Raw genomic sequence first — 23,763 nt, 5'->3', positions numbered from 1 at the left:
TAGCTTCAATCCTGGCATACCAGTTGCAAAGTGGTACTGTTTTCATTCAGACTGAGTGAATCGAGCAAAAACGTATTTTCCTACATTAGAGGCAGTGACTTTCGCCGCGAAGTAACCTTCACATTACGCGCGTTAATTACCGCCGCTAATTACTGTAAATGTTTACCGCTAATTTTTCATCCTTGGTGCACGCACTTCCTTTATCCGTCGTACAAAAGTCTCCTTCCCATCTGTTCCACGATTTCGAGGGCCATTCTACTTTTGAATGGGCCTAAAGTGACTGTGGTTAAGGTTATTGCGCACCTTTCCCCTATCATCCCAAAAAGAATTCTTCAGGTAGTAAATATTTTACGAATCCCTTCAAACCATCGGCAAACTCGCATACGATATTCTTTTGAAGTAAAATTTCTTTTCAATTTTTTAAGAATTTACAGGGAAACATACAAAAAGGAATTGTTAAAAGATAGATGACCAACACACGATCAACTAGCCTAGTTTCAGTTAGTATTATTCGTGTCGATCTGTACATGACCCGATGAAATATAGATCGGAACTTTTGGGTCACCCTATATTTCCTGAAAGCGCGCCATTGCCCCATCTACTACCGCGTGCTCCAGGGTTTAATCTAACAATGATTTATGCTTCGCAGTGGCTCTCATACTTATTGATTTAAACCTGTCACAAGCGCTAAAATTAATCCTGTTCGTATTTTCCTGTCCGGCAAGTGTTACATATATATTTTCTTCCTCTCCCTCTTTCTCCATCGCCGTCCTTTTCCTTGCTTTTTCTCCTCCTCCTTTTTTTTTTTAATACTTTATCTCTTTTTTTATTTACTACGTTCGGTGAGACGTTTCTTTTTTTTTTCCTGTATCAAGCCCAGGATTTCACGTTCGTCTATCCTTCGACGATGTAAATCTTCCATAGCCATAAAACTCGAACGACGTCTCTTTGTTGGGCTCGGTAGCCGGTTCGCGGCGAAAGAAAAACGAAGAAACAATTCCAAAGCCCTGGCGGTGGTGAGGGGAGAATTTGATTTGGAAGCACGCTCGAAATCTAAACTTTTCACGGTGAGATTCGTGGTCGGATAACGACGTGACTTCCAAAGTAATGGCCTCCCGGTGCGGTTTACAAGCAAAGATTGAGCGTCACTAAAACCAACACGCTACATATTCCACTCTACGATTGTACTTCCCCACCACGTCGGGCTCTTCCTCCCTCTACCACCCTCGTCCATGAATGTATTATGTACGCTCGGCGAATATGTCAACTGCAGCATTGCGTATTTATACGGTGGCTCCCGGAATTTTTTCTTCTCGTTTGCTTCCGGCTTTTCGTCTTTAACGCTGTTTCACGATTACCGGCCTGAACGATGTAGCTCGATTGAACGCGCGTTCCGTCCCTTGCCAAATCGATCTATTTTCCTGGATTTTGATTTTCCATAAGCTCGATAATCCGCCGATAATCGAGTCGCTCGCAGGCCAAAGCGGTGTTGATTCCATTTGTTGACATCCGTGAAATTCTCCAAAATCAAAAGATCTGGACCGATGTTTCGTCCAGCTATTCCACTTCCTGTTCTGCGAAGTTCATCGATTTAGCGAATAAGCATCTGAATCGCGCGTGGAACGTGCAAAATACCGTATACCAACTATTCGTTGTGACGTTTATTCGTTTTAGAATCATACGGATTTCCTCTATCTGTTCGCGATGGCACACGATTTTCTTCCTCTGTATCTGGCGGCTGGTTGGTCCGGTGTCGACCGAGGAATACTCTTCCTGACGTCTATTTTAATTTAAGTTACAAAAGACTACTTAAGAAGTTGAGTGAAAGACGAGAGATAAAGGAGGTGGCGGGCACAAGATGAGATTACCCAGATAGATAGAAAGTTTCGTAGCTACGATAATAATATCGCTAGCATGCTGCAGAGTATACAAGTCGTTTATTATGTTTAATGCGATAAATTTCGTTGGTAAATGGGCGAATCGGGGGAGGTCGGTTTCGCGTTTAAAACGGAAAAGAATTAAGGCTCGTCCTTGTCGTGTCGCGATATCGTTATTAAAACCGATGCGCGCGTTTCAATGTTCTTGAAATAAACAAATCGAACACGACATATACATTATTGATCGTACAACGCGACCCTGTTAAAATTAATACGGCCGGTAAAACAATTTCGAGAGTTATTTATTATTTTTTGCTGGCGAATTAATCAAAATGCGCTGGACAACTGGCTCGCGCTCGCGGGGATGACTTTTCCTGTAAAATTTAATTGAATTCAGAGTAGCAAATAATTTATAAATGGTAATGCGAAATTTATGTCGAGCGTCCGCGCAATAATCGGATGATGGAGCAATATAAAAATAATTTAACGCTCGTTGCCCCGTATGTAATAGATTTTAATAAAAAAAAAAATTCAGATTTTTAATAAGCTTGGTCGAACAAACGACCACCGCCATTGTTCTCCCGATTAAGGTAAAAACAAACGAACGTAAAATCCAAGTACGAGAGCTAAAGACTGAAGTATTGGTTCGTAGCAAAGACAGCACTGTTCTATGTTTATCTTCCTGTAGGAACGCGAATGCTCCAACATTTTTCATTTCAATCTTTTCGTACAAAATATTTGGAGAATATAATAAATAGGAACGATAAAACAACTTCGTATCTGATGCAACAGCGGTTTTTATTCGAGAAAGACGTTCTCAAGACCAAGAAAAATCTCTGGGGATAATTGGTAATCCACGAAAGATCGAATACGCCAAACAGCAAGAGATAACAAAGGAGAGATACAAAGAGGAAGGAAGAAAGGGATTACTCAAATTGGAAATTACTTTTCCTGATATACACGGCGAAAGTTCATTAACAATTCTTAGTATTCTCTGCCGAGCCACAAACATCATTTGGACCTTTGCCATAAAACATTCCCCGAGACGCTTTACCCTATCTTTTCGCTGGTTTAGCAGTTAACTGTGAACCCTTCTCATCCTGTCCCTTGATATTGGTTGTTAGCCTGCGCAAGAATTGACTTAATCCATCCACGCCACTCTTTAATGGCCGCTCGGAGATATGAAATCGTGAAACAAGAGCGATTCCCTTCCGTTTGACAGATGTTGCCGGAATGTACGTATAACGTCTCTGTTCGCCGATATGAATGGATTTTTCATCGTGCCAATTTTTCCTCCTTACCATATCGCGTAGAGCATAAAGGATAATGCACGATGGAATTGACGAATCGCGCCAGCTTGATAAAATCTTAATCGAGTACATGCTTGTAACAATTACTCGAGTGTAAACACGCCATTCGAACGAGCTGCGATGTCCAGCTATTATTCACGCGATATCAACGGCCATTGCGAATTGCAAAGGAAAAATTGACGAGAATAATGTGCTATTTACGATAAAACGTGTTATCGGATATTATTCTTTCTTCTTTAATTGATTTACAACCGCATTAATCACCACTAATGGATTATTAGCGGACTGTAGACATTTATATGTAAATGTATAGTTGAAAGAGTGGAACCTGGCCAGAGATTTGTTTCACTTACTAAATATTATACCGAGCGGCACAAGTACTTTGAATATTTTATATACTTTTGCATAATTCAGTCTTCCATAAATGTAGCGTCTCACGGTTGAAATTATAAGGCGAGTTTCATAATCCTTTAAATTTATTCCAATCGCTTTGTTTCAACGATTTCGCCAGCTCTGACGTTTGATTAAAATTTGTTGAACTATCTTTGATTAAAATGTTCGATTAAGATTACGAACGATATTATTACGGTATTATTTAATTCGTACGAGATAAAATTTCATCCATTGTAGCCATCCGCCAATATGGGATTAGATGGCACACAATAATTTTTATATTACGTAGAAGATATTATACTTTGTGGGGTCGTTTAGTCTCCGAGAATTGATAGGTTATCGGTGTGTTTAGGGTGGCAGCGAATCCCCATAGCAACGTCGGAATACATTTCCACATGATTCCGTGCATACTGTCCATGTCATGAGTTTGGGGTTAAATCTGCGTCTGTATCTGTGCCAACATTGCACTACCTTCTGGCACATTGTTGCCCTTACACATGTGCGCTGCTTTCCCCTCGCTGCGCAACCCTCTCTCACCCTTTCGTTCTGTCTCTTTCTCTCCGTTGACCCCTTTAATCCCGCTATCGCCTTGTCTCTCCCTAACCCTCTCGCCCTACCTCTCTGGCTGACTCCCTGGCTCTCCCTCTTCTAGATACACATCTCGGATATGTGCAGTCAAGGGGAATACTCGGCTGCATAGAGAGAGTTTGTCTCATCTTCTAAATGTACAGACGACGGAAGTTAGGTAAATTTTAGAGGTGTAAAACGACTCGCTGCCGCTCTCGTTTCATAACAATCGTTTTATTCTCTCGCAAGAAACATTGACTCTTTTTATCTTTTAATTTTATCGTTTTCGCCTGGTTGTTCGAGTTTCTCTTTCTCTCTCGCTTTTGCACAGAGTATTCTGCCAATTATCGTATGATCGACAGAGGGATAATTCTACGTGAAAAAGCTAATCGAAACTATAGAACAAAATTGTTTCGTACGACGTTTTGTTTTCGAGAAAGCCAACTTGCCTAAGTCCAGACTGGATAGGAGGGAATAATCGATAGAAGGTTATACAACGTATGGAAATAAGTTTTATTCTACTTTCTGACTAAACAAATTTTCAAATTCAGTTTCATCGGAAACGTTGCATCGTATGAAAAGATTGTGTTTTACATTTCCCCATGTAGAATCACCCCCTTGTCGATTGTACTATGATTGCCGGGACGCTGTATATTTTCCTAGTTCCTTCGAGCAACCATATTTCTACGGGTAAACATGAAGGTGTAATAAACAGTCGCGGAAAGGAAGTCACGGACGTTTGTTTCCCACCAGATATATTTTAATATTTCAAGATACTATAAACCTTAAAATGTAATTTCCTCTGGTAGCTGTTTCTTTGCGAAAAGTTTACGCCTCAAACAGTACGTTCGTAGCTCTGTTAAATTGAATTTTGCAAGTGCATACTTTGCCGGAGGGCTGTTTGAAATATGTGCGTTTCAATGTTCCGCTATAAGATTTATTGAAATATTCATTCAGCTAATAATAAAACGTAAGTTTAACTGCCTCTGTGTTGGTGTTGGTTTCGTTAAAAATTTTCAACGGACCCGGGAAACTTACTTATGCATACACGAGCAGCTTGCATCTAAATCGCTCGTCTTAACATAAAGCGGCTGTTTAGCTTAATTCGGCATAATTATTGATAATCAATGAGACAGAATCTCGATGATACGAGAACATCCGTACACTATACCGAAGCACGTATCTATTATGTACTTGCCTCTAAATCACTCGTTGTCTCAACGCTTAGGAAAAGAGCAACCGTTTAGCAGCTCAATTCAGGGCAGTTATCGATTTTTAACTAGACATGATCTCTCGGTAATGCGAGAAAATCCCATAAACGTAACACCAGAATACACTGTTAATTGCATTACACGCAAAGAAGATATTTTCATTAATGCGTAATTCTGCCCTACTTTTGATACAGCCCACTACTAATTAAGTAAGTATAGCGCTAGTATCGCGTCGCTAGTCATATAATTAATTTTATAGTCATTTCTATTCACAGCCCTCGTACCACTACTAATACGACGCTCTTTGATCGATGTTCCCCGTTATCCAAAATTTACAGTTGGCTAATTGCATTTCGCGTAAGTGCTCGGCCTAGACGATTGAAAAGTAAGAGATTACCAATTTGGAGAAACTTCGTCCGGGGATGGAAGTTTAAAACTACATTTAAATATTTAAATAGAATCGAGTTGCGAGTTGAACTCCCGCCATCAGTTTCACTACCAGCTTTAACGTGATTACAAAGTTGCCGCAGTTTACTCGCTCTCTAGAAACAACGGCACCGAATGTAATACACGAATAATCAGACACGATTTCGTATCTGATAACAAACGGTTTTGTAGCCGTGGGCAAATGATGCAAAAACTATCGAGGGATTTAATTAAAACGATATCTTCGTGTTAACGAAATCAATAAGGGTGAAAAAGGGCAACGAGGGGCGAAAGGAAAAAAGAGGAAGGTAGAGAGAGAGGGAGAGAGGGAGCTATTGGCAATCCGAAAAGTCAATAGAACGTGGAGGAGAACCCTCTTAGGAAATCATGACAATAAATACACGAAGAGGCGAGTAGAACAAAGGAGAGAAAAAAGGCATTCATGTCGGAAGATTCTTCTTTGTGCTACGCGTGATACTTCTCGGTTACAGCATTCTGTTCTATCGTTTCCCGCGTATCCCAGCGATTAAGACGAAAAGTTTGTTTTCAGAGTCGTGATTCAGGGGTGGAGAACACGAAAGAGAGCGACCAACGATACGGTTGGTATCGGAAGCACGAAGGAGACAGGGAAATGGAACGGCGTAGTAAAGGGAAAAGAGCAAGATTTTCTTTGAGATTGACAATGAGAAGAAACGGGCGGCGATGAACGTGACCAAAAGAGGCAAAAATAAATCTGTTGCGAAGCGCATTAGTAGCAATGGGACTGACACGCCCTCGTCAATAACCTCTTGTAATTATCAAAAAAATACGTCTTTTTCTTCTGATACATTGCAGATTTTTATACGAATTAACTGGATCGTCCCTTGATGGAAACATTTCACAAATTAGAAGTTAATTTTACTTACTTTCAGTCCTTGTACATGTAAACATGATATGATTTATTTTTAATAAAGAAATGATACGTAAAAGCACAGGGTACTTTTCGGTAAATTATTTCGATCAGAAAATTAATCTGGTGATTGTGTATTAGAGCGAGCAGAGAAAGCGAGCGAGTAGATAAAGTAGCAAAGAAAAGATGGTACAAACAGGAGGGCAAATAAGTGACCAAGGGTGCGGGAGTAAAAAAGAAGGGAGGTAATGCTGAAAGCTGAAAGAAGAAGAGGTATAGAGATGGGAGAAGAAAAGATGGAGAATGGGATGTAAACGAGGGACGAGAGAAAGACGAGCAGCAATAGGTAGGAGGGAAAAAATATAAGCAGAGGAAAAGAGAAGTGGAGTGGCGAGAGTTGAAGCAGGGCACGGATGAGCACGGAGCTAAAAGATGAAAGTATAACCCAGGCTACAGTGACTTACAAACTAAATAGAACATCATATCGTAGCATAGACGAACAAGTATATATTTAAATTCTGTTTCCAATTATAATTAGCCATATCTCTTTAAGTATGGCCCCATTAAATATTGAGATTTCTTGATATAATTGACAACCAACTGTTTAAATATTTTTGTGATGTCTGAGAAATATATGTTGGTATTAAGCGTGTTTCTGAATAGCGTTTCACTACGCTAATAAAATTTCAAAATGATAGTATACTAATAAGAAGTGTCTACAAATGGTGGAATACTTTGGTGAGCCTGTATATGTTCTTTGGATAGTATAAAACGATATTGTCAAACTTAGCGGTGGTTCCATTGAAACATCCAGCATCTTACAGCTAACTCTGACTGGCAGTTGAAGTGCAAGGGGTTAAAACCCGGCCATTTTACTTGGCTCAAGGCTCTTTTCGCCGTGGGTTAACGGATTTACTCGCAGAGCCACCGGTTCAAGTGCATCTCACAATTGCCCCTCGTTGAATCTCAATTCTTTCCGGACGATTCGATTTGCCGCTAACGAATCTTCCAGTTATATAAGCTAATTGCGAAGGAACGTCGTAGAGAACCGGGCGATGTTAATTAAATATAACATCATACTCCGTGTTGTTTGAATAAATACAGTTATTTCAGTCTTGGATAGTTGGAATTGTTTAACTCGTTATTAATTAAATGGCTACGTTCTCAGTTCATTTTATTTTCTACGATTTGATTTCCCGCTCGTCTTATGTTCATTCAAAGGTCGAGGAACGATGAAAAAGAACAACATTAATACTTAGTCGCGCTGTACGTTTACTTTTCTTGTTTGATTTACAGGCGTCCAACGTCTCGGTAATAAATTTCACACCAATGTTTACCTTATGAGTCATTACTAGCATTGTTCGATCTTCGAGATACACGAAGAGCGCGAATGGCATTTATCATCTATCATGCTCTATCATGCGATTTCAGCCATCTTCGGATATTAAATTATTTACTCGAAAAGAACTTTTTTTATCTCTATAACTTTATACTTTATTACTGTCATTTGCAATCTTCCTAACGTTCGTACTTATACTTTAAGCTTTAATGGCTACCAATATCCTACAGTTGAATTAAATCCCACAAATCAGCAGATCCAAGAGTTAGTTGAAACTTTGTGAAAATAACGTCGCCGCTGGCATCAACGGACAATTAAATTATCGCCGAAGCAGAGTAGGTAACGATGCACTCGAGGTACAACATAAACCACGAGTTACGTTGGCTGGATTATGTGTATACATAACGAGCACATAGGTATGTTAGCCGTACACGCGACAAGTAGATCTATGTACAGGACAGGTCAGATTATCGGGAAGTTTAAGTAGCGCAGGGACTTGACCGTGCCTCCACCTGTCGATGGAAGGTCGGTAAAATAATACTCTAGATGGGTCTCACTGGTAAAAGAGGTTCCTGCATCCTCGGACAATAGAAATCCCGAAAGTTTCCATCGAAATTGCCTAACTTGATTATCATCTTGTTTATCTCCCTTCTCTTGTTAGGTAATTTATTTTAATTCAACAAGTAATTTAATTTAATATAAAAACACTGTTTCAACATGCCCTGCAAGTTTTATCGCAAAGAAAAGTTGCACGATGAAACACGTGGAGAACTTTTCGTCCTACTTTTACAAGATATAGTAATACACAAAAGTTTCGAGGAAATACATATTTATAGAGTCTATAAAAGTAAGTTTGAGAAGAAGATTTAATAACGGAAAAGGGGTCACTTAAATGATAAGTTAGTGACGTAACGCGGATAATAGCTCGTACTCGCTAAAGATCTTGTGATTACGTTTATCTGTAATAAACGCTCTTGAATCACGCTTTGAAATGTGATTCATTGATTGCTATAAATTATTCTACTCTTTTTCTTTATATCTTCCTATTTTATCTTTTCTATTGTGTACCTACTAAATTACCAATTATTAAACAATTATTACTATAAAATATTTGTCTGATTGCAGGACGAAGTGCTGACGATATCGGAAAAGGTGGTCGTGCGGGTTCACGATCTCGTCACCTGGTTATCGCCTACGTTGGAATGGTCGTGGGGTCGCGAGGTGTCTTATCCACCGACCCCAACGTCATCTCCGGCAAACAGTCCGCTAAGGTACGAGATACCACAACCTCAGGTGCTCACCGATCCTGGCATCGATTTCTCAGACGTCGATAAGCAACAGAAGGAATACGAAAGCAATCACAACACAAGGAAATCGGATTGTATTTCTCAAACGAAAGTGGTCGTGCTCTCGTACCCCAGGTACTGTCGATATCGAGCACTGTTGCGTAGACTCGAAGGTGCCGAACCGTCCTGGCTTTGCTCGTCCATAGCAGCTGCACTAGGTGGATTCACCGCTACACCAGGTACGAGGGTACTCTTCTGCAGAGATACCTTCGACTACCCGGACCTTGAAACTCATGAGCTCCTCTGCAATCACCTAGGTACGCTCAATTGTTAACCTATTAACCCACTACTATTATCTGATTTTATTTACCTATTTATCGAATATTTTTCTATTTAATTCTTATTATTAATATTTAACCTCTTAAGTATTAAAATAAAGTCATTCCCTAATCCAATTAACAATTAACAGAGCTTATTTTTTTTAAGAAGTCAATGCACTGAACATAATTCGTTTAACTAAATCGACAAATACTGTCCGCTAAGTAAAAATTTTATTTAATACCCTGTTTGTTAAACATCAGATACCATGCTGTTCTTACGTGGTAATTAATAATTATTCATAATCATAATATAATCAATAATCATTGCGTAAAGTAGATACATATTAATTTCGGCAATTTGGGGTATCATTTACCGACCGAGGTTAGCTGCACGTAGTCACAGCAGACGATTGCATAGGCTAGCTAAAGCTAGCTAGAGAAGTATTTAAAAAACAACAGAACGTGTCGAGTAAAGCTAGCGGGAAGAACGTTATTGTAAGGTTCCATCGTGCACGACGTGTTGCTTTATCGGAAAGATACTTTGTAACCATAACAGCGAAGGTCATAATCCGGATTAATACATTCAGTAGAACAAACATCCATCTACAAATATCAATCGAACTGTTCTGCTAGGATTTCTAGAAATTATACCAGTGAAGGTGACAACAGTGACGATGTAACTTTGTATATTGTGCACATTGATTGTTTCGTTTATTTAATTTTGACGCCATTACAGACAAACAATGTCTATTGTAATGAAGATTAAAAATACTAAAATTGTGTATTTTCAAGTTGTTGGTGAGTAAAATTATCGTGGTTCATACAAAAGACATAAGGAATGACTTTCTGGACAGAATTTGTATTGAAATGTGATACGTACAAGTGAAATGGATACAGAAACATAAAGAAACGATAACAATATCATATACTGATCTATGTTGCAAGTGTCCAGTGTACAGTGCTAAATTAAGTTCGAAAACTGATAATATGATCTTTTGATAAACAGTCGATGTTTGAAGGTTTCATTCTTTAATTTTGTTAAAATTAACAATATGACATTGATATAAATAATTACATACATATGTATGTTCAGCTCTGGTAATGTAAAACAGATAGAAATATGAATTACAATTTGAAAATATTCGTTACGTAGTAAAACTAACCTTGTTGTCCTACAATAACACAAAATACTACATACATCATATTATTACTGTAGTAATTACAGCTTTCACAATGCACATGTCGATTTGTTCGTTTTGTACGTTTCAAACTTTCGTGACGAAAAATTTCGCGAAATATAATGTTCTTTTTTTGAACTGCTATTTAAAATGATTACATTTGCTTAATTTTTCGCAATTTAAAAAGTAATGACCAAGGTTATTTTATATTTATATTTTGCGTATAATTTCGACTCGTTATGGGAAATAAAAAAATTTCACGCGATCCTAATGGCAGTCTTCTTACTTGAAACGGAAATCGTGCGAGACGTGAATTGTCCTGTCATTAATTTAATTCCAATGGTAATCGTCATCTTTTGTGTGTATCGCATTAAAACAAACAGCAAGACTTTTATAGCCGTCAGATATTAAAGAAGAACATTACGGTATCGTAAACGTATAATGTTTTATATATGTATTTACCCAGTAATCCAAAAAAACACAATCAGGCATATATTTTTCTTAATCTTTCCACAATATAGCAAATGTTAAATAACATCATACATAACGCAACTATTAATTTCTTCTAACAGATTAGGAGTATCTGATAACAGAAATGCAAGAAATCTTCAGGAGATAAAGGAATGCTTGTTTTCTAAATTGCTTTCCCGATTCTTCGTTATTTTATTGCATTCTTAAAGGTTTAATCTAATGAGAATGATTGAATTAAAAAAAAAATTATTTAAATAAATAATGTAAAATAATTTTTTAGCGCCGAAATTAAAAGGAAGACCGAGAAGGAAGCGTAAAAAGCGTAGCGCATCACCAGGCGAATCGAGCAACGAGAGCGAGGCTTCCGTGGCGTCTACCTCGAAGAGTGCCCCAGCGAGTTCGAACGTGGTGGTACCGAGCGTTGGAAGGCCACCTTCGTCGGTGGTACGACGAAGCGAGCGAAAGACCACCGCCGAGGAAAAGAAATTCCTAACGGATGTGCAGAATTTCATGAACTCGCGGGGTACGCCTGTCGGAAAGATGCCACTGCTGGGCTACAGGCAGAGTCAGTATCTGTGTGACGTCTTTTTTTTTTTTTAATTGGCGGAAAACTTTTTTAGACACCTCTAATTAAGATCTCATATCTTCGCCTGCATACATATAAAAACATATTAATCTATTGTAATTTAAATTGAAACAGTGATTGGTACTGTTCGAAGCTGATCTACAGCAGTGTTTCCTTTTGACAAACTCATACGTTCCTTATAATAAATGTTCTAAACATACAACGAAGATATCGGACTAACAATGTTCTTTTGTTTACAGTTGATCTCTTCCTGTTTTATACGAAAGTGCAATTGCTCGGTGGGTACGATTCCGTCAGTGCTGGTCGACTCTGGAAGAACATTTACGACGACATAGGTGGTAATACAGGATCCACCAGTGCTGCGACTATCACACGACGACATTACGAAAGGTAAAGTATTCGAATGATTTTATATACTAGCGATCAAGTCAGTGACGGTCTATGGAAAATGGGTCGTACGAACAGGTTGCTGTTACCCTACGAGAGGTATCAAAGAGGAGAGGAAGCGAAAGTTAGACTGACACCTGGAAGGCGAAGTAAGAGTAGCAGCGTGTCCGAGGAGTCCGAAGATAATAAGCAAGAGACGAACGATTCATATCCATCGGAAACGCCTCCCCCTGTAGAAACGAATGTTACTGCTACAACTCCTCCCCTTCAATCAATTGTATCGTCGGCAGCAGTAAGTATCGTCGAGATACTTCATCATCTATACTTTATACGATGCCCGTTCATTGAATAATACGAGCGGTATGATAATTAAATTTACCTTTACAGCCGTTCCTTTCGGGCGAAAAACCGAAGACGGAGACTGGCAAGACATCGTCTCTGCGTAGCGTAAGAGTGAAACAAGAACGCTTGAAATCGTTAAATACTATGATTGCCAATAGTACGCCATCGCCCAGCCAGCAAACAAGCCAACTACCAAGTCCACCACCTTCTTCTAATACGTCAATTTCAACGCCGAGTAGTACACCTTCTACGACACCCACGAATGGTACTGGAAGTCAAAGTGTATTAGAGAGGCAGCTCAACAGTCCTCTGATATCGCAACAAGTTCCACCGTCGTGTTCACCGCCGGGTCTTCCGGTAACTACAGTGGTAACGAATGCTTCTACGGTGGTAACGTTAACACCACCGCCGGAGAAGGATATGAAAGAAATCAAATTAGATCCTAAACAAACCACCCTGTTGGCTCAGGGTAAGGAGAACATACCGTTGTTCGGCGAGAAGTCAATTTTCGCGGAGAAGACGATAGTGCCTCCCAGATCACCAGAAGTGATTGACCTTGAAACGGAGAGTGACACGAGTAGGGATAAGATAATCATTCCCAGTTTTAAGAAACGTAAATTGGAAATACTTCGCGAGGGTGGTCTTGAAGTTACTGCCGTTGACTTGGATACGCGACCCAGCGTGATTCAAAGCAATCCCCCTGCGCCAGCAACAATGAAATCCGAAGAAAAGCCGCCAATATCGTATCCTCTTCCAGTCACACCTAATTCCATTCCTAAGTTGATTTCCGTCACCGTAACGCCGGACATAGGGCATATGTTATCGTCTCCTCAAGAGCATCAACATCATCATCATCATCAAGCACGGTTACAAACGCCGACCAAGCAACATCCTGCTCATCACAATAACAATAATAACATTATGATGAATAATAATAATATGGTGAACAGCCGCGTAATAAATCTTGGTACTTCTAATAACGCCGCGTTGCTACAATTGTACGCGAATGCTAATGTTCCGCCACCAGCGTCGTCAGGGTTGCATCAAGCAAATCATCGTTTCGTACCGCCAATTGTTCCTAACGGTAGGATATTTCCGCCCAAGGTGACACAGTCAAAGTCGATATTCGCACACAACGAAAAAATGGTTTACGGAGATCCAAAAGAGATTCCTATCCCTCCAAAGTATCGTTCCACGCTGCATCGTTTGCAGCCGCATCAGATACACAATAATAACGACCCTGTGTACGGCGGGGTCCTCGACTTAACACAAAAATCGAACAAGCCGGTGTTTCCGAGGCCGAGCTTAGAAATAGTGAAAGTACCTGTAGTGCCGAGGCCTAATCCATTAAACTTGGAGATGAGGAACTCGTCGATTAAAGAGAAACCAACAGATTGTTCGAAACGAAGTACCTTCCCTGGTTACCAGAACGTACTCGACAGTCGAACGATGGCTTCGAATAACTTAGAAATTACGATCGTAAACCCTAAGCAAAAAAATAATCACTTAAGTACACCGACGCATGTTCGGGTATCGAGTCCATCTAGAAATAACGCGATACCTGTGCAAAGAAGGCAACACCTGAATGGCAAGTACACGACGAGGAGTGAACCAGTTTCACCGTACACACCTAGGAAGCCGAGTCATCCTGTTATACCGAATGTACCTAATCTAAATCACCTGAATAGTGGAAATTATCCTAGAATGGCAACGATTCAGCAACAGAATACGATCGATAGGAGAAAAAACATAGAAATGAGCGGTGGTAAGGAGCAGCATCAGTATCAGCAGCATTCACTTCAACATCAGCATCATCACCAGCACCAACATATGCATCAACAACATCAACAGCAACAGCGTCGAATCAGTGAGGGCGATAAATCGTTAATCACTCAACAACAACAGCAACAACAACAACACCAGCCACAGGAACCGAGGCAAACCGAAGCTGGAAGACGGCACAGTGTTCCGAGTATACCTTCTGGTTATGTACCTACGGTACCGCAAAACAATCCAGCTTTCTTTCCACAACTGCCAAACACGCCCGGCAAGTTCCTACCGATTTTAGACCCCATGTACTATTCCGCATTCTATAATGGTTTATTTCCCCCGCCGATTCCGCCCACGGCTGCCACGTCGTTTTTACCGCCGGAATTTAGTGCGTACTACAAAGAATTACTTGCTTCCTCGCAACCAAGACTGGGGATGGCGGGGCAGCATCAGCCAGCTGCTCCAACGTCTAAGTAGACAATGGGATCTCATCTAGGGTTTCCGATGTGTAACGAATATCGGTTTCATTTCTAGAGACAAAGATCCGTCGGATTCCTCGCTTCGAATTCTATTTTCACTGAAATTACTCGATGGGGAATTTCCTCGTAATTGTCAATAAATAATAAAGACATTCAGCGAATAAACTTAAATCGCGATAGAAGAATGTCTGTTTACGTTATCGTTTAAGCATTTTCCGACGATCATTTAAAAATACACTGTCGTTTTGAATAACATTCTAAATATTCAATTGTAACGATATAGGAAGAATAATACAGTGTCGTTCAAACGTAAAAAATAAAAAAAGAGGAGATCGAACGAAGTTCGAACCACAAACGAAAAATAGGTGCATACAGTGAAATAAGTGTGTACATGCATATATCATGCAATAAATTAGGTAATAATTTTTTATATGTAACAATAATAACGAGATAACTTCATTGTAAATGGAAATCGATGAAACGATGTTTCGGTCTTATTTTAATTTTTATATATATTCGAGAGGATATTCGATATTAATTAAGAAAAACGTACTAAAACACTGTGATAACGATTAAAGGGAAAGAAGAAAAAAAGCAAAAAAAAAAAAAAGGGATTAAGAAGAAAGAAAAATACTAAACTCAATATTAGAAATGAATGAACGCAGTTGACTGTTTTTCATTCAATAAAACAATTTTTTCAACGTTCATTCTTCATAAAGTTTAAATGTACATTCGTAATGGTCAAATGTTAGGAATAATCAATTAAGAAATTCAGTGACTATTTTACGTTCTTTTTTTTATATCTTTCCGCGAAAATGCAAATTTTTTCCGGAGATTAATTCAATTCTCCATTATGAGTCCAAATTTCTTAATTTCGAACGTGCGATGTGATAACTAAATAAATATATAAATAAATAAAGAAATATATATAAATACACATACATGTATATCATATATATATATGTATATATATATACATATATGTGTATATGCGGGATCTTTAACCGACGGATCGCCAGAATGTATAATTGTTTATTGTATAACGATAAATCTTACGTAGTAACGATCGCGAGAACCCTATTCTACTGTGTAAGTTTAGACAATTTTCATTGTATTGACACGTACACACTATCACCATACACACTAATCTGTAGTCAGCTCTAACAAATAAGTGCACGCAAGCGATGTTATAGCAACGAGATATGTATATATTGTATATAATCACGTATTCGTTAAGCTAGATAAATTCCCTGCATTATATCTTTCAATATTACATAAGTGCGTTAAGATTTAGTAAATGTACAGGCTGTCTTATTTGTGTGGCCAACGATAGTCGTATCGCTGCATATATATAAATATATTCTTATTAGGGTGCAACGCAATATTTTGCAGAATACTTCTAGAAAATCTCTTGTACATTGAACTATAACGAAACGAAAGCGTAGATAAAAAAAAGGAAATGTTTTCATTTTTTATTGACAGAGAGATTGCTCGTGAAAAATAGCAAATCAGAGAGAAAAAGGAAAAAGAAGCATGCGAATCTTTTATTTTAAATTCCACTTAAGGAGCACCATCGCATAATTGACTGATTAAATACGCGTGATCGCTGCCGAAAGCGATCGAACATCGCGGGCCACCAAAGTTCTGAAGAAAAGAAAAAAAGTACCGATGGTATATCCATGTTAAATGTAGACATATTAATAGAATTTGTTCGTTTTAGGATACTCTGATAAAGGAAAAAAAAACAAAAATAAAATATCAGATAATGTTAAAAAAAAACATTCGTACCCCTAAAACGTACAAGAGTGTAAAAGGTCCTCGCCTGACCATTCTAGCAAAATCAGATTTCTATATCGATGTCTTTCAACTATAAGTTGTTCATGTTTGGAAGTTCTTTTACGAAACAAGAGTGAAATGGTGAGCGTTGTTGGAACTTACGATCGCGGTTTTTTGAAAGGTCTTCAAGCTACGCCCGACGCGCCGAAAAGTAGAAATCATTTTTCTTTTCTTTTTTTTTTTTTTTTACTTCAATTGATTCTATTATCATCGTAGCATAAAAGGAGCACGAATTATTTTTTTTATATAACAAATAATCGTTTGATTAGATTTGCCTTGAAACGCTTCTCTTGTTCTAATGGTGCTATGTTGCAAGGTATTTGTAAGAAAAAGTTCTTGTTTTTTTTTCTTTTTTGAGCTTTTACGAAGGAAAACCGTCGGGAATCGACAAAGATCGTTGACGTATTCCGAAAGAAATACGATCTAAGACAGACCTTCTTCACGTCCAAGTCTGATAAACCGTATTTCGAAGGTAAAAAGACTTCTGATTTCAGAGTGTATGTATATATCAAAAGCAGATCCGTTATTGTTGCGATTACGATATAATTCCGCGAAATTCATTTAACAATGGCTAAACGAAATGGAAGAAGTGGTATGAAGAAGAGGAAAAAGTTTTCTTTTTCTCGGAACAGAGAGTAAAAAAAAAAAAAAGAAAGAAAAGTAAAAGGAAGGGCTTGTACGAGAATACGTGCCATAAAACTGCTTAGATAATGACTTTCAAAATCGAACGATAACGACGGTCGTTTGTATGTGCTTTTAACGAGCCCTTTAAATCAACTAGAAAGACTATAAGAATGTAGAAGAAAGTTTAAATGAAAGGAAAGAAGTGCAAAATTCCATAGGGGAGATTTTATGTAATTTCTTTTTGTTTTGTTACCGTGGATGTTTTAATCTCGAATTATAGTGCGTGAGCGATAAAGAGAGAAGAAACTTGAAAGAATGTACGTATGTATGTGAGAGGGAGAAACAAGAAAAAAAAAGCAAATGAGAGAGACATCAAAGATGCGCGATGAGATAAGAATGTATGAATGCGAATACAGAGCAGAAATTAGAGAACGATTAATATTCAAAAAAAAAAAGAAAAAAAGAAAGTCTATGTTCGTTTTTTGTTTTTTTTTTTGCGAGTTTTTCTTCATTTTGTATACTTAGCAAGTGACTTTTTAGCGTAACCCTCGTTTCCCAATTTAATAATAATTATTATTACGATATAAATATTTTTTATTATATGGGCATTTCAGTTCCTAACTTGGAAATAAAATATCTACTACGAATGAATTCGTTATTAACAGAATTCAAGCAAGTGAACGTGTTTCTCCCTTTAGAAGTTATAATATTTGACATTTTTTATTTAAAACATCTAAATTTTTATTTGAAGTTTAAAATAAAACGATTTGAAACTCGAAACCTATTGAAACGTGCTTGCTTTTGATTTGATGCATAAAATGCGTATTTCCATTGTTTTATTTAATAATAAAAACCGACGATCTCATGCTCATAATGATGATAACTGAAGCATTGACTAGTAAGTATTAATAACACTTTTATGATCTCTAAATAATTATTCTAAATAAAGACCTCTTCCACATAATATAAAAATACTCGGAAAAATCTATGTAAAAAATAGAAGCGATAAGAATACTTTCGATTTATATATTTACCTCGGACATATCCTCTGCGCAGTGCTGTGAACTCAGCGAAACGACTAAAATGAGACAAAAAAGATAATGGCGCGGAATGCACGAGCATGTGCCGCGAAATTTAAAATGTCTTTACGGTGGCTATAAACTGATAACCTGTTTAACCAGTTCGGTAATGGTAGACGCAGAAAGTTCTGCCTCACAAAATCATTTCTACTCTGTTTTCCCTTCTGATTATTTTTACTCGACATAACCTTACTATCTCATATTTTACTATTTCAATATTATATACACAAATTCCACAGAAAAGAGTATATAATTATAATACCATCCTTTTAATTACGCATGTACGTTTTCAAAAATCATCAGATCGTTTCATTAATAGATTCAAATTTACATAAGAGATTAGAACGAAGATTTACATATTACATTCAGTAGAAGATTCAGTCGTAACAAATTTTTTCTTCGTAAAGCATGAATTTATTGGTTAACTTCCGCATTTAATTCGAATGTTAATTATCGGTTGTCGGCATAAAGGTTAGTTTCACATGGTCTTATTATACACGAAGTACACAGCATCGAAGCATCTTCTATCAAGTACAAAATTATTATTTTAATTTACCGTTAATTCAATCTGTGCAAACGCGTATTATAAACGCATATTATAGATGCGTAGAATTCTTTATTTTCTCTACAACAATAATGTACGATTTCATAACTACATATAAACCTTTAAATCGTGGGATACAAGAAAGTATTTCATGTTACGTTTATTTTGTCCACCGATAATCACAGTACATTGCCAATATCTCTAATTTTACTCATTTTCGTGTTTGTATTGAGTATAAAGTATTCTGACATTCCGTTTATTTGAACCTGCTGCAGGACAAGTAGTTTATATAACTGAAGTCCATATAATACGAGCTTACTGGTTCTCCTTATTACTTACGATTTCTCGTTCATAGTAGTAATTCAGGTTCAGATAAATCAATCCAATTAGAAGAAGTTTATTTAATTGCCCACTAACTAAAATTTCGTTTAAATATATGGAGCGCGTTCAAACGGACTAATTACACTCTACCCAACGTTATAAATTGTAGAGGGCGTAATAAAACCTCTGAATGGTCGGTATTACAGAACATGTGACGCGATGTTCCGTAAAGTGCCAAGTTCACTTTTATTGTTCTCGATGATTGAGTCAAATATGTTTCACATATAAATATGAGTCGCACAGATCGTAAGAAATAGTCCGGTCTCTTTCGAGATCGATATTTCAGAACACGAAATACGAAAATCCATATAATATCAGGTTTATTCCATATTTAGTCAGTGGTTTCACGATCGAAACCTACATCAGCGTTGCTGCCAATGTACCTAGACGAACACACAGATATGTATAGATTGTACACGTAGCGAATAGAACAAGGTGGTAGGGTGGAATTGTGTTTACCTCTCCATCCCCCGATGACAATCGGCAAACACACTTCGATGTAGGATTGTTGCGCACTGCTGCACGCCAAACTGCCTTTGTGTACGTAGTATACTTGCACAAATCTGCAGATCAGAGACGAAATTCTCGAAAATTCGCATTCACACTTCACGAAAATTCACTACTTCACTCTACTTCGACTTACTAGTTTCATAACGAATTTTGTATTGCGATTATCGCAATTTCTTCGATACTCCCGCCAAACGATTCGATTGTAGAGGGCGTCGTTGCACGCTATCGAACCTTCATAAATTAAGTAGGGGCGATCTAATTGCTTTCCTTATTAGGGAACAAATACGGAAATTTCTTTGATTATTAAACACAACAAAATATCTATATACGTAGCTAGTATTCTGATTTAATATATTATTTAAAAGATTCTGGACTTTGGAAAAATAGAAAAAATTCTTTCAACAAATTAAAAATGTAGGACAAACGATACTAATTTTAAGTGCGTCGATTTAATTTATTAGAAGAAACGAAACTGTTTTTCGCTGTTAACCACTTTTCAGGTAAATATCAAATCTTCATTCAAAACATATCTGCAATAGTACTGCGTAGAAATATCACGTTTCCATTTTAAAAAACAATTTTTATTTCACTTTTATTCCTGCAAAACAGCACCAATTTTTACAAAAATATGTACGTAGGACGTTACTGAGATTTAACGATCAATAAAATGGGATAATTAAATCATGAGAAATAGCCCTTTAGAGAAAATAGAAGACAAAACGAATTAAATCACGGACAATATTGCAGCGTATTCTCGGTCGGTAATAACGCGTAGAACGATTCGATTCGTGCACCAGTATCGATCGAGGGACCAGGCGCAAAAGGTTACGCGGGCGTAGATGGAGGTGCGGGGTTTCTTGGACGCGCTTGAACATCGTTGCGGTGACGAGCATGTCATATCTTCGCGTTTCATGCGAAGCAGAGAATGCACGTAACCAGCGCAAAGCTGTCTTCCGCCCAGTTCTCGTGAACACTTCACCCACCAGACAATAGTTTACCGTATCGACCTATTCTCCCTCTCTCTTTCGTACGTGGCTTCTCCCTCCGTGCTTCGTTCTCATCTACCTCCTCATGCCACCCCGCTCCAGCCAACCACGAACTTGCTCTTCTGGCCTTCCCTTCGTGCCTTTCCGCAGATCCAACTTGTTTCTGTGTGCCATGAACTCCGAAGCTTCCGAGTCCACTTAGGAACAGCTGCGAACAATCCATGAACAGTCGCGATACTTTCCAAACTTTTCGCCGATATTTTCGAAAGTTTCCCTTTGTGTTTGGATCTCCTGATGTTCTGAGTTATGATCTTTATACTATGCTATTCGCAATCTTATTTCGTTGCACAATTATATATTATCTTTACAAATAAAGGAACAATCCTAAAATTCAGTAATTAGAGCCATATTACCAAAACTATCCTATTCACAATCTTGTTTTCTTCCTCGATTTTGAGCTAACGTTACATGTGACCATCACAGAGATAAATATGATAAGCAATTTTTAAATTTAATAATCTGTTCATCTATTTTTAAAAGATTTATATATATATATATGGAATGTAACAAGTTGTTCTCTTTCCAATTATCTTAGCTAACAAATAACATGAAAATTAGAAGATCAACAAAAATTGAAATTTTCCCCTATGCGCCCTTCATACAGATCTACCTTTGTTCTCGTTAAGTACATCATGGGCTAAATCTTGTATATCATGAAACACAACGGAACAAATGAGAGATCACGGCCTTACAATTTATTATCAAAAGAGCAAAATTTTATCATGACATTTAAACTCGTTAAACTGGAAGAAATTCTTCATCCATATAATAAACTTGCGAGTTTAATGGAAATTAAATTCAGTTTGCTTGAGTCCGAACGCCGCTCGTAGACTTCGCACTGTCACGGTTTCCGAAGGTCGAGATTTGTTCCAAAGTTTGTATGAATGAAACTTATCCTAATATCTCCGTGAACGGTGTGCGGCTTTCTTCGGACAGTTCTAGTCGGGGAACAGCGTCGACCAAAAGTACAGAAAGTCCACGGGAGAGAGAGCACGTGCAAGCAAGGGTCGGTTGTTTCCGAGCTCGTTCGAATCGTTTCAACCCAGGGTCAGTGGAACGTGCTTGTGTACGAACTGTCCGCAACTGTCATTCACCTCGTGGCTTGCCACGCGTTCGCGGCGGATATTTCCGTATGGTTTGCGGGAAAAAGTTATCACGGGGTCGGGGAAAAATCGAAGTGCCACAACGGATGAGTTTTCGCGGCCTGAGACTTCTCTCTCATTGGTTACACACAAAGAGAATGAGAATATTGGAAAAAAAAATGTTTCCCAATCACCACCGGTTACAACCTGGAGAATTGTATCTGTACGGTCTGATTCGTACAGCTAAATATCATTTCATTTGTATTTCTTATTAATAGAATAACACAGGAGAAAAACATGATGAGCACATTTTTCTTAATTTTCTGAGGAACATATGTTTAGCTCTAAAGCCAAATAAAAAGACAATTTCGATAGTATAAGATTGATTGGTTAAGCTATTGGATTTTAGAACGGCTTCCCTGTGAAAGGTAGGAAATTTCACTTATCTTATTCTTCTCCTGTAATCTTTAATTAAAGATGCAGAAAAAGTACAAATGACTAAAAAGCCTGGAAGAACGCTGAAAGAAATTTATTCTTATACTGCGTACGAGAACTTCGTCGGTGTATCATTTGCAATTTTCATTTAAAACTTTCATGCATTCTGTCTCGCACATTTGATGAACACACACGCACACACACATACACACAAACGCAGTAACGAACTTAGAAACTTAAGTCCGCTTTTACGCTATTTCATCGCATAACGATGCAGCTCAACGTTTACGTCCAAAGGCTTGCATTTAATGCAAACAGGAAAAAGAAGAAAAAATATGAGCACTTTTTCGAACACATCTGGCTCTATCCACGGTCATTCAAGGCCTCATTACAGTCGTGTATCGTTGTGTAGATCGCTCATTGAGCTTCGCGTGAAAAGCTGGCCTCGTTAACGAAGCACGGTCGCAAAGCTGTTTTCCGTAGCCCGCGTGTTCTTCGTTCGACGACACATCAACTGTCACTGAAGACGACTTTTCAACGTCTCCGGGATATAAAAGGCGGCCATACTGACCCCGAATCGCGGGTTATCGAATCGTGCCTTCACCGACAGATAGACATCGAGATGCGTACTGACATACAGTGTGCGAGCGTTGTTCGCGTGACAGCGAGCCAAGCGTACTCTTATGCCCGTGGTTCTCTCGTTTGACAGCCGTGACCTTCGAACGTTTATCGGTAGAAAACTTTCTTCGGGATTTCGCCTCCGCTCACGGCTAAAAAGTCGAACGCTCTAGTTCCTCGCTACATAGTGATTTCTCGCCTTTGAAGATTCGAATAAATCGATGAATCAAGAAACAAGTGAAAATAACGGATGATGATGGAACACGGAAAGGATGGAACTGAGCAGCATACTTTTAACAGGTAGGCTTTACGTTAAGTAAATAGTTAGATCTAAATTTTTTGAAATAATAATACGATACTCGTTGAATGTTAAAAATTTTGAACGGAAACTTCTGTTAGTGATTTTAAGCTATTGTCTCGGTTTGCTTGTTGACTTTATTACAGTAAATGTCCGAGGGTAACATGAGAGGAAGGATATAATACGAACTATCAAAGAGTAGATTGTAATATTTGCCGTGTAATATTCTGTTAAGTAAAGCAAGCTGAAACTTCTGCTTTCCCCAAAGTTATGTAACTGTTCGATCTATTTCACGTCCCGGGCGAATTGGTGTCAGTCGCTGATAATAGTAATAAATAGCTGAAGTAACGATTCAGCCTCGTAAAATTTTAGAAAGTGCTCCGGTCCAGATAACTTCCGGCTTCGTGAACTAATCTTCTCCGTTTTCTGGTAGTTCAACTTGGTGGTGAGGTAGGTCGGCATAGTTTCCCGTTGATGCC

General features: G+C 38.2%; 1 protein-coding gene and 1 long non-coding RNA gene across 4 annotated transcripts in view; one reads left to right on the top strand and one right to left on the bottom strand.

Annotated features, from left to right (window-relative positions):
• Positions 1-18,071, top strand: part of LOC122569927 (protein split ends-like) — a 174,746-nt gene extending 156,675 nt beyond the window's left edge. For 2 of the 3 annotated variants that reach the window (XM_043731590.1, XM_043731591.1), the window contains 5 exons: positions 9,138-9,615; positions 11,548-11,832; positions 12,093-12,243; positions 12,319-12,532; positions 12,628-18,071. In XM_043731590.1, coding sequence (XP_043587525.1) covers positions 9,138-9,615; positions 11,548-11,832; positions 12,093-12,243; positions 12,319-12,532; positions 12,628-14,829 — 3,330 coding nt within the window. In that variant the 3' untranslated portion in view covers positions 14,830-18,071. The remainder of the gene's footprint in view (positions 1-9,137; positions 9,616-11,547; positions 11,833-12,092; positions 12,244-12,318; positions 12,533-12,627) is intronic. The other variant, XM_043731592.1, reaches the window with a different exon arrangement.
• Positions 18,072-18,689: 618 nt separating this feature from the next.
• Positions 18,690-19,850, bottom strand: LOC122569919. The gene is made up of 3 exons (XR_006317618.1): positions 19,755-19,850; positions 19,254-19,678; positions 18,690-19,183 (listed from the first exon to the last, which is right to left on the bottom strand). It is a non-coding gene; the product is annotated as an uncharacterized LOC122569919 (long non-coding RNA).
• Between the last annotated feature and the right edge of the window lie 3,913 nt (positions 19,851-23,763).

The sequence above is a fragment of the Bombus pyrosoma genome, linkage group LG8 (assembly GCF_014825855.1).
Source record: "Bombus pyrosoma isolate SC7728 linkage group LG8, ASM1482585v1, whole genome shotgun sequence".
NCBI lineage: Eukaryota > Metazoa > Arthropoda > Insecta > Hymenoptera > Apidae > Bombus > Bombus pyrosoma.
The sequence above is the reverse complement of the archived record's forward strand: the minus strand, read 5'-3'. Positions and strand labels throughout refer to the sequence as shown.